Source organism: Solea senegalensis, linkage group LG10 (genome assembly GCF_019176455.1).
Source record: "Solea senegalensis isolate Sse05_10M linkage group LG10, IFAPA_SoseM_1, whole genome shotgun sequence".
Lineage (NCBI taxonomy): Eukaryota > Metazoa > Chordata > Actinopteri > Pleuronectiformes > Soleidae > Solea > Solea senegalensis.
This window is the reverse complement of record NC_058030.1, coordinates 22077512-22090268: the sequence shown is the minus strand read 5'-3', so window position 1 is coordinate 22090268 and position 12757 is coordinate 22077512. Positions and strand designations below refer to the sequence as shown.

Genomic DNA, 12757 nt, shown 5'->3' with positions numbered 1-12757 from the left:
ATGTGAATCTAGCCTTTGCCACATGTTCTCATGTTAATCAGGAACTATTGGTTTCACCTGTTTTCTCCCACAGCTGACGGTAATCAGTCCCAGTGAGAGGTTTTATATGCAGATTGGAGATTTCCTACTCAATTGGGTCTTTGTCTCCAAGAAGGACAGTAGTCTTTCTGTTCTTCTCTTCTGAAAGGGAAAAAAAAATGTGTTTTCTAATTGTGGTCCCCTCCCCACACTATTTTACCTTTAGTTTTGGTTAGTGGGTGAGTTTTATTTCCACGATCTTTAAGAAAACCCAATGGCTCATTTGTTACAGTGTTTTGTTTTTTTCCCAAATCATAACCTCTTTAGGTTTTGTTTTCTAAGGAAAATTAAATAGACAGGCAAACCAGCCAAATCAATGTGTTTTACATAGGGATGTCCCAATACAACCTTTTCACTTCCGATACGATATCGATATTGCAGCCTTGAGTATTGGCCAGTACCAATTTATTTTATTTTTTATTTCGTAGTGTGGAATGTTAGAATAGGCTTGATGAAGTGATATTACTTAAACAGAGAACACTAGTCAGCAACAGTAGGTATGAGAAAAACTGACCCTTTTATTATTAACCAATGGGTTAGATACATTTTAACCTTCAACATATTTGATTTTTTGCCATGTTAATTTCATACAGTCTATGGTTAATTTCATCAGAAGGAATGTGCCAAGTGCTAATGGGGGTATTTTTTGTTGCAGTTCACAGAAGTGGCCACCATAACAAAATTGTCTTCAAGGCAGAGGGGGCGGAGCTCTATCCAGTTCTTATAATACATCCATGCCGCAGACGTACTTAGCTCCGTGTGTGGATCTTCAGGACACATTTAAAACACAGAAAGCTCTTGGCATGGCTGGTTTTTGGGGTATAATAACAAACAGAGGCTTAATAATGTTGTTTTAGCAGCTCACCTCTGGATGAGCTAGCATGGTCCTAACCCCTGAAATAGCAGTAGCACACACACGCTACATGCATCCAACACGCAGAGCCCACGTGATCACAACAGGCACTGCTGGATAGAAGTGCTTGAGCGGAATGGACTGCTTGTATCAGAGCGCTTATATCAGAACTGTCAACCTGCATGTCGTCTATTTTACACATACTTTACTTTTTAATTTACAACCACACATCTAATTGCACATTTTCTGACAGATTATTGCAGATTTGATTTAAGATTTACATTTTTAATGTCAAGCATCAGCTCAATCACCTAGGTGTCGTAAATTTGAAATATGATGGAGCGTTACCAAATGACACGGTCAGTAAGTCCAAATATCAGCTACTATGCAGGGTGTTAAGTGTTTCATGTACAGTATGCATATTTTTTTATTTGATTGAAAAATCCATTTTTTTTCCCAATTTTTCATCTCTAGAGGCAATACTTCTTGACAAGAACTGAATGGCTGCACATTCTGAGTACGATATGACCATAAATCTCTGTCCAAGGAAAGAGAACACAGCTGGATTTCTTACTCATAATTTCTAATTTGTGCATAACTCATCCAGATTGGACAGTTCTTTGGCGAGGTGGATCCGGTGCTGATGATCAACCTGGTCAACACGTCCCTGTATTCCTTCAACAAGACCTATGACTATCAGTCTGTGTGTGACCCAGAGAAAGACAGCAAAGCTGCAGCAGGACCGCGCTCCGTCTATGTGGTTAGAAACGCACTCATTATTCTTGCATTATTTAAAACTTAAGATAAGTAGTAAGTAGTAAGTAGTGCTGACACAAGGTAACATAGTTTTAGTTGTTGTTGCCATAAAAGTGACAAGGTAAAAGAGGAAGGTGTAAATACTTTTTTTTTTTACCACTGAGATTTGATGTTGTCTCTTCAATCAATAAACCAGTTTGAAGAAAACCAACTTTTGTTTTGATGATGCAAAACTACAAAATATAAAGGGCTTGATTCTAGTTTTAAATACATTAATGGACTATATGCACATAGGGCAACTCCTTAACTTGGGGTCAGTTGTCGCAACTGAGAAACTTGGACTTTGGAAGTTAAAGCTTCCTATATTGATGGAAAATGTTCACATTGTCTTTCAATAGTTAGCTCTCACAGATTCAACTGGCCTCAAATGAAAACGTGATTTAAATTTTAGCATCCTGAGGGTCAATGCACTGTTGCATTCCTCTTTGCACAGCCACTGCTACATTCTGTAATTCATCTTTACAATCTCTTTACAACAATTGTAGAACATATCTGCAACTTTGGCTGACAGACTTACCGGAAATAGGCTGATTTATTGAAATCCAGGAAGTGAACATGCACATTTAGTGAACTGGATATTGTTTTGGTTATTTTCTGGTTCATAAAATGAGCCATGACTGAATAGATTTCTCTCATGTCTGCCTGTTTTATTTCCGAGTTTACTCCACATGACTCTCTTTGCCTGTGACTCCCCAGCCTACCATTGCAGATCTGCTCAGTATAGGCTGGTGGGCCTCCACTGCTGCCTGGTGAGTGTCCAGGTTCTGTTTCTTTTCTGTTGTTTGTGGGTGGGAGTGGGAGCTACATGTGTACGGTAGGAGTTTGTATAGGAGGTTGGGTTGTATTTTGTGGAGAGATGTACCCGGGCCGGTCAGTGCCGGACAGGGGCACTTATATTACTCAATATTATATTGCATCAACTACCTGTGTGCTTGTCCAGCTGCAATATAATGATCTTTTAAATCACAATGACTGATACGTCCCAGGACATTTACATCACCAATGACTCCAGCCTCAGACGGATGCATGGCTACTATTAAGTAGTGTCTGGTTACTGAATGTAAACAAGTTAAAGAGGGGCTTTTGACTCATATATGACTCACTCTGGGCTTTTGTTATTTTCTGTGTCTAGGTCTTTACTCCAGCAGCTCTTCTACTGTCTGATTTTCCCCAGCCTTCTAGAGCCAGGTGAGCTTTAAAAACCATGTAAACGGTATAAAACACAACCAACCAACAGCCAGAAAACTGTATTTATTTACTTTGTAATCTCACCACCTCCTCTATCCTTCCCTGTATTTATTTTGATTAAATCTGCCTGATGTTCTCAGTGGAGTCAGCAGATGAAGACATAGCAGATGCCATGTTTAAGGAGAGCTGTATCACAGAGCAGACTCAGTACTTCTTTGACAATGATGAAAGATCCTACTCAGGTGTCCTGGACTGTGGGAACTGCTCCAGGTATGTTTGTGCAGCTTTTTCCCTGTGTGTGTGTGTGTGTGTGTGTGCATAGATAATAGATTTGACTTTTAATACACTTTTATTTGAAAACAAATTCCAAAGTGCTACTAGGATACATAAAATGTAATTCATTTAAAAGCCATAAACATGGAATATATGAGCGACCATAAAAAACAGCAAGCACTGTGTTAAATTTAATTTATTTTGATTTAATTGGTTCCCCTAAAAAGAAATGATTTTAATATCTACTTGAAAATGTTCATTGTATCCTGTTTCAGGCTACAATATCAGCAATATATATGTACATATTTATTAGTGCTGTCAGTTAAACGTGCTATTAACGGCGTTAACGCAAACCCATTTTAAAGGCGTCATTTTTTAATCGCGAGATGAACGTTCTTTTTGACCGAGCAAACTTTGTAGTTTTTTTCACATGCTGTCGCAACAACTGGTAACGTTAGAAAAACTACAACACCACCGGATCTAGCTAGACCGGAAACAAAACAACAGGCACGCTGCACACACTTGTTTGGGCTAAAGAGTAGTAGGCTAACGTTACGTTTTGAGTGGATGGTGAGCGCTGTGTGCTTCTTCCGTCTCCAAGCGGGCTTTCCGTATCTAACGCAGCCTGGATCATTTCTCAACACACTCCCCACATCCAAGTAATGATGTATGCAGTGTTAGAATGAGAAAAAGTAATGGGACAAAAAGAAATCAAGGCACATTTAGAATAGATAAAAATGTGCGATTAATTGCGACTTAACTATGACATTAGTGTGATTAATTGCGATTAAATATTTTAATCATTTGACAGCACTAATTTATATATATATATATATATATATATATATATATATATATATATATATATATATGTATATACACAGTGGTCTGGCTCTGAGTGGAGCTAGACACACAGCTGTCTGTCTGTTGATTTGTTGACAGGAAGGGTAAAGAGCTGTTTTTCTATGCAGCTTTCTCTCAAACACATTAAGTGTGATTAACACCCACACGCCAAGAAGAGAAAACACGTAATGCTGGATGTCCTCCATTATTGTGCTTTGTTAGTGGGATTGCTGCAGACAATCTTGCTCTCCAGTTCACAAATTTCACTCCTCATTCATGATTTTCTACCAGAACGTGAATGATTTTGTCTCGTTTCATACAATGTGTCGTCTTAGTGACTTCGGCCCTGTCCATGTCTGGACAGCTAAAACACACATGAGATTTTTCTAAGGCTGATTCAAACCACATACAGAGGTGGTTTCGAATGTGATTCTGATCGGATTTGTACAGATTTGTTTCACTCTTCACATCTTGGTGACTCAGAAAGGATATCAAAGTGTCTTCCACTGAATGCGTATCTGTCGTGCCATCCGAAGTACCGTCCACTTTAGACAATGAGGCTTATGGACCAGAAGGCATGACACAAACACAAAAAATTTACTAGTTTACCACATTGCAATAATCGTTTTATGTTCCTCCTGCTAGTTTTGTTTTGCCCAGAATTTACCACAAAGGTAGACATTTATTATATTTATCTGAGCATTTCCTACCCATATGGCAGTCGAGTACTTTATTTCAAATGTTTTCATATAATCCTGCAACCAGAATTTATTTTTGTTTAGAGCAGGAAACATTTTTTTTAAATGTGTTCTATATCTACATAGGATACTAACTATCTTGGTCCACAACAAATCAAAGCAGAGACATATTAACTTTGCATTTTAGTCATAAATTACATATGGCAGGTTTTCCTGAAATTGTGCAGCCCAAATACTCTTTAAGCTCCCATTACAGTGTTAAACTGTGTAAAAATGGTTGTGTTATTAAAGATTTTCCATCTCCTCCTGCATCTTCCTCCTGGACATCCTTCTGTTTAATGGTCTGTGGGGATGACTCCAGCATAGCGTCAGTTTCCTGGCCTCTTCTGTTTTCCAGCCTGATTTCAGGCAGCTGTTTTTCTCTGATGAATTCTGATCAGGCACAGATTACCTTGATCTGTCAGTGACCGGAATTACAGAGGGGACGCACAAAAAGCTCTTTCTCTTTTATCTGGTTCTGCTTCCTTCTTTCGCTGGCTGTACTTCAAACTCACAAGTACACGTGTTAGCAGCCCACTGCACATGCTTTGCTCCTTTTGTGTCAATTTGTGCTGTCTGAGGGGGTTAAATATGGCTGTAATTACTGGGTATTATGGGTCCCATGTGCTTTACACCCCGATGTTAACGTCTCCAGACACAGAAACTTTCATGACTTCCATAAAAGCCAGTCCTAGGAGAAGGGAAGATGTGTGGATATACACTACCGTTCAAAAGTTTGGGGTCACCCAAACAATTTTGTGTTTTCCATGAAAAGTTACACTTATTCACCACCATACGTTGTGAAATTAATAGAAAATAGAGTACATGTTGTATGTGCACAACTGTTCACACCAGCACACCCCTCAATTTTGCATGTTCAAGTTTAGGTTTTAAAAACGAGACAGTATTTCCTGATTAGCTAATTTGAAAGAAACGTCTGCGGCACGTTCTCCCCTGTGTGTACACAGGTTTTCTCTGGGTTCTCTGGTTTCCTCCCACAGTCTAAAAACATGCAGAGGTTAATTGGAAACTCTGAATAAACCATAGGTGTCAATATGAGAGTGAATGTTTGTCTGCGTATGTTGGCCCTGTGATGGACTGGAAACCTGTCCAGGATGTACTCTGCCTTTCGTCAGACGGATTTGGCTCCAGCGCCCTACAACCCTCATGTGGGGGATTAAGCCGTAGCAAATGAATGAATGTCCCATTTTGTAGGGGTAGATTTCAACCATGACCGCTTTTTTTTTTTTTTTGGAATGATGAGTGGAACTGAAGCTGTATTGCTGTGTCACTGTATGCATACTTACATACATGTGTATGGCTCTCTAGGATGTACCGTGCGGAGAAGCTGCCAAACACCAACCTTGTGTTCCTGATCACTGATGCCAAAGCAACGTGTTTGTCATGTGACCCCAGACCGCTACGACAGGCGGAACAACCCTGTATCCTTTCTTTCGACTCGTAAAAAAAGAAGACCGTTACACTTTTTTCCCTCCCCAACTTTCCGTCCATCACTCATACGACAGCCGAGATTTGAACTCTCAACACAAGGACACACACCTATGGAGTAAACAGTAGGTCCCTTCTGAATGCTCAACAGGTGAACAGTTAACCAGATGCACGGCATATGAAAGACGGTCTAGAGTTACCCCCAGATTGCATTTCTATGTTTATATACGTTTGGGCTGCATGCTGCCATCAGTTTGCATTAAGGTTAAGAGCAGTGGTGTGTGTGTGTATTCAGGATCTGTTTGACAGATGTGCTGTGAATGTAGCTTCCTGCTGGTGTAACTGTAAAGGTGTCATCATCATAAGGTCACAACAGAGGCCCTCAGTTGCTAGTCATGACAATAATACATCCACTACATATGTGTGTGTGTGTGTGTGTGTATATATATATGACAAAAGCCCCATAAAGTTACATGTGTAACAGTGACTGCTTTTATTTTAGTAATGGCTCTTATTTGTCAGAAAAACAAATATATCTGGAAAAATATAAATCACATGCACCACGAGCCAACTGCTAGCAGTGTTAACTGTTGTGGTTGAAAGTATGACATAAGAGCTGCTTTTTGTAAAAAAGAGTAGAAACAAAGCATTTTTCCTGAAGAGCGTATGTTCAGCTGAAGGTCCGGATCAATGTGAGTTGGCTCGGAACCCTAGATACCGCAAAGGGCCGGACGTGTGTTTTGACAACAACGAAGATGTAAGCAACAACCACACACACGTGTCTTTCTTCGAGAATATTGTTGGATGTATCGCTGCTAATGAGGTGGTTGTGCAGTTTGTGCCTGGTTTTAATCAGCACTGGGGGGGTTTAAAAGTACGATACGCCGGCTGCTTCCATTCTATTCCTCATTTAATTTGATTTATCCTGTTCATTTAGATCTAGTGACAGCTTGTTTTTTTTTTTTATTGCATGTATTTATCTAGTTTGATTTTGTGTCTCTTGATTTATTTACATTTTTATTTTGTCATACTCACTGTCGTTCTTCTTTTATGATTCTGCATCCCAATGGCTGCTGCTCTGGTAGGATGAGCCCTTGTGCCCAATCAGCAGAGGTTCTACACTGAGCTCTGCACCAATCCTCTTGTTTCTGCTGTTGAGTTCAGGGTTGGTGTCTGTAAAAAGTTTCAACAGCTTGACCTTAGCTCTTCCTCAGCCATTACAGTGTCCTTGTTAGAGGGAAGATCATGCAGTACGGTGCCAAGTCAGTCCTCAACAGCATTCATTAATATTTATAATGTTATCAAGCTGCACTTAACTGCATAACTACAATTAAGCCAATGGAATATCTCCTTCAGAAACACATTAACTCAGATTTAGACATTGCAAATGATCGTATACTGTATTTTATGAAGTATTTACCATTATTCACCCACTTTTCATAACTGCTAAACTGCAATAGCATTTTTCTGTTCCATATTTATGTCCCTAATTCCGAGCTACATCTTTTCTTTTTCCTTTTTTGCATATTTTTTTATTGTTTGTTACCTCAACAGATGGAGAGCAGATTGAATCTTGGCAGTAAAATGTGTAAAATCACTTTGATATTAATACCACACTGGAGCCACTTAAAAATAGCGGTCCAAGACTATGTATGAATAAAAAAAATATTTTGCCATTATTTATTCATGCTTTTTTTTAGGGTTTCAGGGATTTTAATACAATAGAGGGACCTGATACTGTTGCTGATGCACTTGTACATGTCCTTGCATGTACCGCGCAGCTAAAATAAGCTAAACGAGTATAACAAAGGATCAAGGTTGGATACAAGTATGAGATCACTGCATCACCGCCCCAACTTTGAAAAATGCATACGATGTCTAAATATTTATGGAGAAAACTATTTCCCATTATCTTTGAAAGGACTCAGTCTTTCATTGTGTTGCAAGGGCAGAGATCACACACACACATAACAGGCCACTATTTCATGTATCGGCATGTTTACATTAAGGAGAGGCTGTGGTAGGAAGCAAACGGAAATGGCTGAGGAAGTAGATGAACAGAATAAAGTAGGCCGCCTCCCCTTTTTTGTTCCCATTGCTTTTGGCTTAGCTGCTAGTGGAAGGACATGAGATGCCAGACCTGTCCAGCTTGTCACTGGAGAAGATATTGATATTGAACACGTCCACAACAGTGAATGCCTTCTGATTTTATTTTCAAAAAATAGCAAACTGGTTCCTTAATGTGACAAAAACATTGTGTAATAAGACAAGATACAAGCAAATACATAATTAACTTCAATTCTTCATCTTCTGTCAGTGGCAGTAGTTGTGATCATGGTAGTACTACTACTGAATATAAGACCCCGTTCTGACCTGGTATTAACCCCCTTCCTGAGTGAGTCAGTCACATACCCAACAGTACAGGTCTGAATGCTCCCAATCTGTCCCACACATGTGATCACTTTCCTGAGCGTGTACTGTATGAACGTATACATCTCTTCAGCTGACGTCCTCAGATCACAGTATTTTCACTGGTACGTTGATTCATTTGCAGCCACAGTCACAGTATTAACACTAATCAAGACATGATTTCTTCTACTGGGGTTACACTCTTGTTATGTTATGTTACAGCAGCGTGAGTAGCGCCGCGATTTACTGAACTCCTCCCAACTCTCTAGTCTCTTCGTAAACGTCTCACACAGACACATCTGTGTCTCATATTTGCATCAGTGTGGATTTGAATGCAGTGTAAATAGAGCAACATCTGACCACATCTGGTCACAGGAGATGCATCCAAGAAACATCGTAATGCCAGGTGGGAAAAGTCCACATGTGATCAGGGTTGGGTTGCGCCAATTTGACATAAGTCTCTAGTAAATCCAAGATGTTGTAATTATTAAACCATGACTATAGCATTAAGAATTACCAGCTTACAATTTACACAATCCCGCTCTGGTACATTTGACTGGTATAGAGACTCTTTAGCAATAACTATAACTAAACTAATAACAATGTATTTTAATTTGGGAGTGACTATAACCTGATTTACTAAGGTTAGTAGAAATGTAGTGCAAGCTGGTGCAACCAGCACCAGATCCCTCAGGTCAGATGTTAATGCCAGGTGTGAACGAGGACCTAAGAGAAGACTGATGATGTCATTTATTGACGACTGATTTGTTCGACAGGAGGATGATTCTGATTGCGGAGCAGGGACCAGCCTAAGTCCGTGTCTTTGGCCAATGCTTGGGCTCCAACTGCTGCTTCTGTGGCTCGTCACATCTTTACAACACTCATGACCCTGACACACACAGATCATAATCTCATTTCACACAAAAAAAGACACTCCAGTTACGCCATCCAGGATATGCAGAATATTTACAACAAGACTATTACTTTTTTCTTTTTTTTCTTTGACAACCAGTATCAACGTTTCCATTTTACAATGCCAAAGGGTGCTCATTCATTTCCTCCTCCACATTTCCAAAACCAGAGACACATTTACTGTGCTCAGCTGCACTCATCTCCATCACCCATACAGTATATTCCTTATACTCTCCTATGGTGCAAGAGTAAGAGCTAACCAAACCCTTTAAATTCTGCCTCATTTCTTTCTCCGACTTGTATAGTGGAAGGTGAAGAGTTTGTCCCACTATGCCAAATGAAAACCATTCAAAGACTGTATGCTCACTGACAGCATTGATTTGTGTAGTCGTCAGTATTGTTTGTTGCTTATTATATTTATTGCGTATGAATCATTATGCTGTAATGATTGTTGATTTTGAACAAGCCGTGCAACTGCAGTATGAAGAGTGTCCCTTTCTTCTTTTCTTTTTTTTTTTTTTCTGAGTGTTTCTTGAAATGTACCGTACCTAACTATTTATCTGTTCTGTTCGTTTGCCAAATCAACAAGCATTTTGTGACTATAGCTAGGTGTTGTAGCCTATTGTAGCAGCATGTGCTCGGTACAGAGCGAAAGACGACACCGAAAACTCTGACACCAAAGCTCCACGCGCGGCACCGAGGACCACAAACGCACCACAGACAATCTATTTTGAGAGATTCCTCAAACGTGGGGCGTGCATCGACTTTGATCTACAAAGTTAACGCGATAGATTAGACGCCATGTTGAGACACGCGAGTTGCGCAACCAAATCCTCAAGGATATTTGCAATTTCGCGTGTGTCAGATCTTCGTCTAATTGCTTTGGTCGTCTTCAATTTGATGCATCGAACTCTCCCAGTGCCTAAATAGTAACTCAAACAGTCTGTTACGTAAACGAAGAAAGGCATCAGAGATTTATTCCTATATCATGTCTGCTTCTATGCTAATGCTTGCTGCAATATGGCAGGTTTCTATAGCCTACATACTGAAACGGGACAAATGTTGCTGCACTTCATCTAGAGTATGTGACTCAGACATCGGTAACACTTTACATTATGGTGTAACAACTTAAAATAGAGAGGTTATGTGATGGTAGTGACATATTCTCTCTGTAATGCATTTGTCGTCTTGGTAATAAAAATGGTAAAAAGAATATTGATCATATTATAAAGTTGAAATTCATCTGCCCTCACGTCCCACAGCGTGATTACCAAGCTGCTCCTCGGTATTGACTGTAGAAATAAGATGGCATCACCATAATATTAATCACGCAATATTATTAGCGCATTTTATTTGTACTTCATTACATATATATTTGAAAATATCTGTACTTTCCACTCCACTACAGTTCTACAATGTATTGAGTTAAATACAAATGTAATCAACAGCAAAATGGGAACTGGTTGACTGATCCAGTCAGTGTGAGGTGGGCGTGTGACAGGATTAAAATAAATAATCTGATTGTTGGCTGTGGCGTCATCTGCACTATATTTTACCATTCTTATATTAAACAATATATATATGTGTGTGTGTGTGTGTGTGCCTCGTGAGGGGAGACGATTTTGCTGTGGAATAACAAATGTATCATAATGACGATGAATGATATCGTATTAACGACATTCCGAAGTGGAATGCGGCAAACTTGGTGTAGTGATGCCACTCCGCCAGTTCCAATGTGATGCAGCACTAGTTTTACTCAAGTTAAAATGGTACATTTTTGTCTTTATTTCTACTTCCTCCACCAATTCCACATTTGTACTGCACTATAATGCAAAGTGTTACCAAAACAAGCAGTGATTTTGACTCTGGCAGCGTAATATCATTTTCATCTGTGCTCAGAACAGATTTTCAGCAGACCTGAGCTTGCGTTTCAACACTTCTCTTTATTAGTCCTGTTTCTGTTCCCTTTCTGGATCTCCAGACTCAGGAGCCAAGATGACTTGTGAATGAGATCAGCATATCAAAATGACTGTTTTGTTTCTCTCTCTCTCTCTCTCCTTGCTGTTCTCCTTATGCTTGTGTCTTCTTTCCATTGCTCTTTAACGTGCTGTGAAGCAGATGCTGAAGGCTCAGTGTCGAAAAACGCTGCAATGTCATGGGATGAGCTTGTTATGTGTTTGAACGCTGTCCTCACCCCGTGGTCAGCATGAAGTCCTGCTGGAGAGAACTTTGAAACCACACGGCCAACAGTAGTCATTTTGCATGGCCTTTCTAAACCTCAAGTCACACGAGTGTTTTCATTCTCCCTTTTCTACAAATTCATCGACCTCTCTCCACCTCGCCTACATGCTGATCAGCTGGTTCTGAGTGGTCAGGTTACATCTGTCCACCAAAGTCGTGTGTTGACTCACTTTCCTTCCGTTTCCCTCGGGGATCCCGTGTCTTTGTGCAGGCATGTGCGTGTCCCTCTGATATCTGATTGTGCTTTAATACTGTACACGAGTTACTCTTTTGTGGACCTTGACTAGCCTGAATCAATTTTGTATACATTTGTACACTAATACTATTTACTGTATAAAAGAGAAAAATGAAAGTAAAGAAAAAAAAGTGTTTATAATATGGTGTTGATGATTATTATTGTGCAAAATCTAATATATTCACAATAAAAGTGTTGATTGTTATGTTATTAGGTGCTTCCTTTCTGTGCACTCACATCTGGCCATGATGCTGTGGCTCCACTGCAAGCAGACCATTCACACATCATGTGTCCTAAAGGGGAAACACAGCTGTTGAGGGTGAGCGAGTACATTCTGATAGTTTAGCACCGTCCGTATCATTTTAAACGTCCACCAAGTGCACTCATTTTCCCACAGTGTCAATACACTCCCCCATCTTGCAAATGGGACTCTAGATCATGTTACCAGATTACAAAAAAAAATAATCCTTGTCTCGTAATCTGCAGATAGACAAATGTGCACGTTTGTGCATCATTGACATGGTTTATTTATTTCAAGACAGTACAGGTTTGAGCCTGACTGTTAATACAGCTGCATACATTATTGGTTCACTGTCAAAACACCTACACTCAGAAACATGAACCGTGGCATAGTTTATCACAAAGACTTGCCGAATCTAACTCAAACAAATTGAATCACTTAAAACTATTGTTCCCAAGCGGTGGTACGTGTACCACCAGTGG

At 39.7% G+C, this 12757-nt stretch overlaps 1 protein-coding gene across 5 annotated transcripts in view; it reads left to right on the top strand.

Annotated features, from left to right (window-relative positions):
* LOC122775663 (voltage-dependent calcium channel subunit alpha-2/delta-1) overlaps positions 1–12140 on the top strand; it is a 115102-nt gene extending 102962 nt beyond the window's left edge. For 3 of the 5 annotated variants that reach the window (XM_044035738.1, XM_044035737.1, XM_044035735.1), the window contains 7 exons: positions 1539–1691; positions 2444–2496; positions 2880–2935; positions 3076–3205; positions 6118–6230; positions 6912–6994; positions 9423–12140. In XM_044035738.1, the coding sequence (XP_043891673.1) occupies positions 1539–1691; positions 2444–2496; positions 2880–2935; positions 3076–3205; positions 6118–6230; positions 6912–6994; positions 9423–9533 (699 nt within the window). In that variant the 3' untranslated portion in view covers positions 9534–12140. Of the gene's footprint in view, positions 1–1538; positions 1692–2443; positions 2497–2879; positions 2936–3075; positions 3206–6117; positions 6231–6911; positions 6995–7322; positions 7403–9422 lie in introns of all 5 variants that reach the window. The other 2 variants (XM_044035736.1, XM_044035734.1) reach the window with 1 other exon arrangement.
* Positions 12141–12757: the final 617 nt, after the last annotated feature.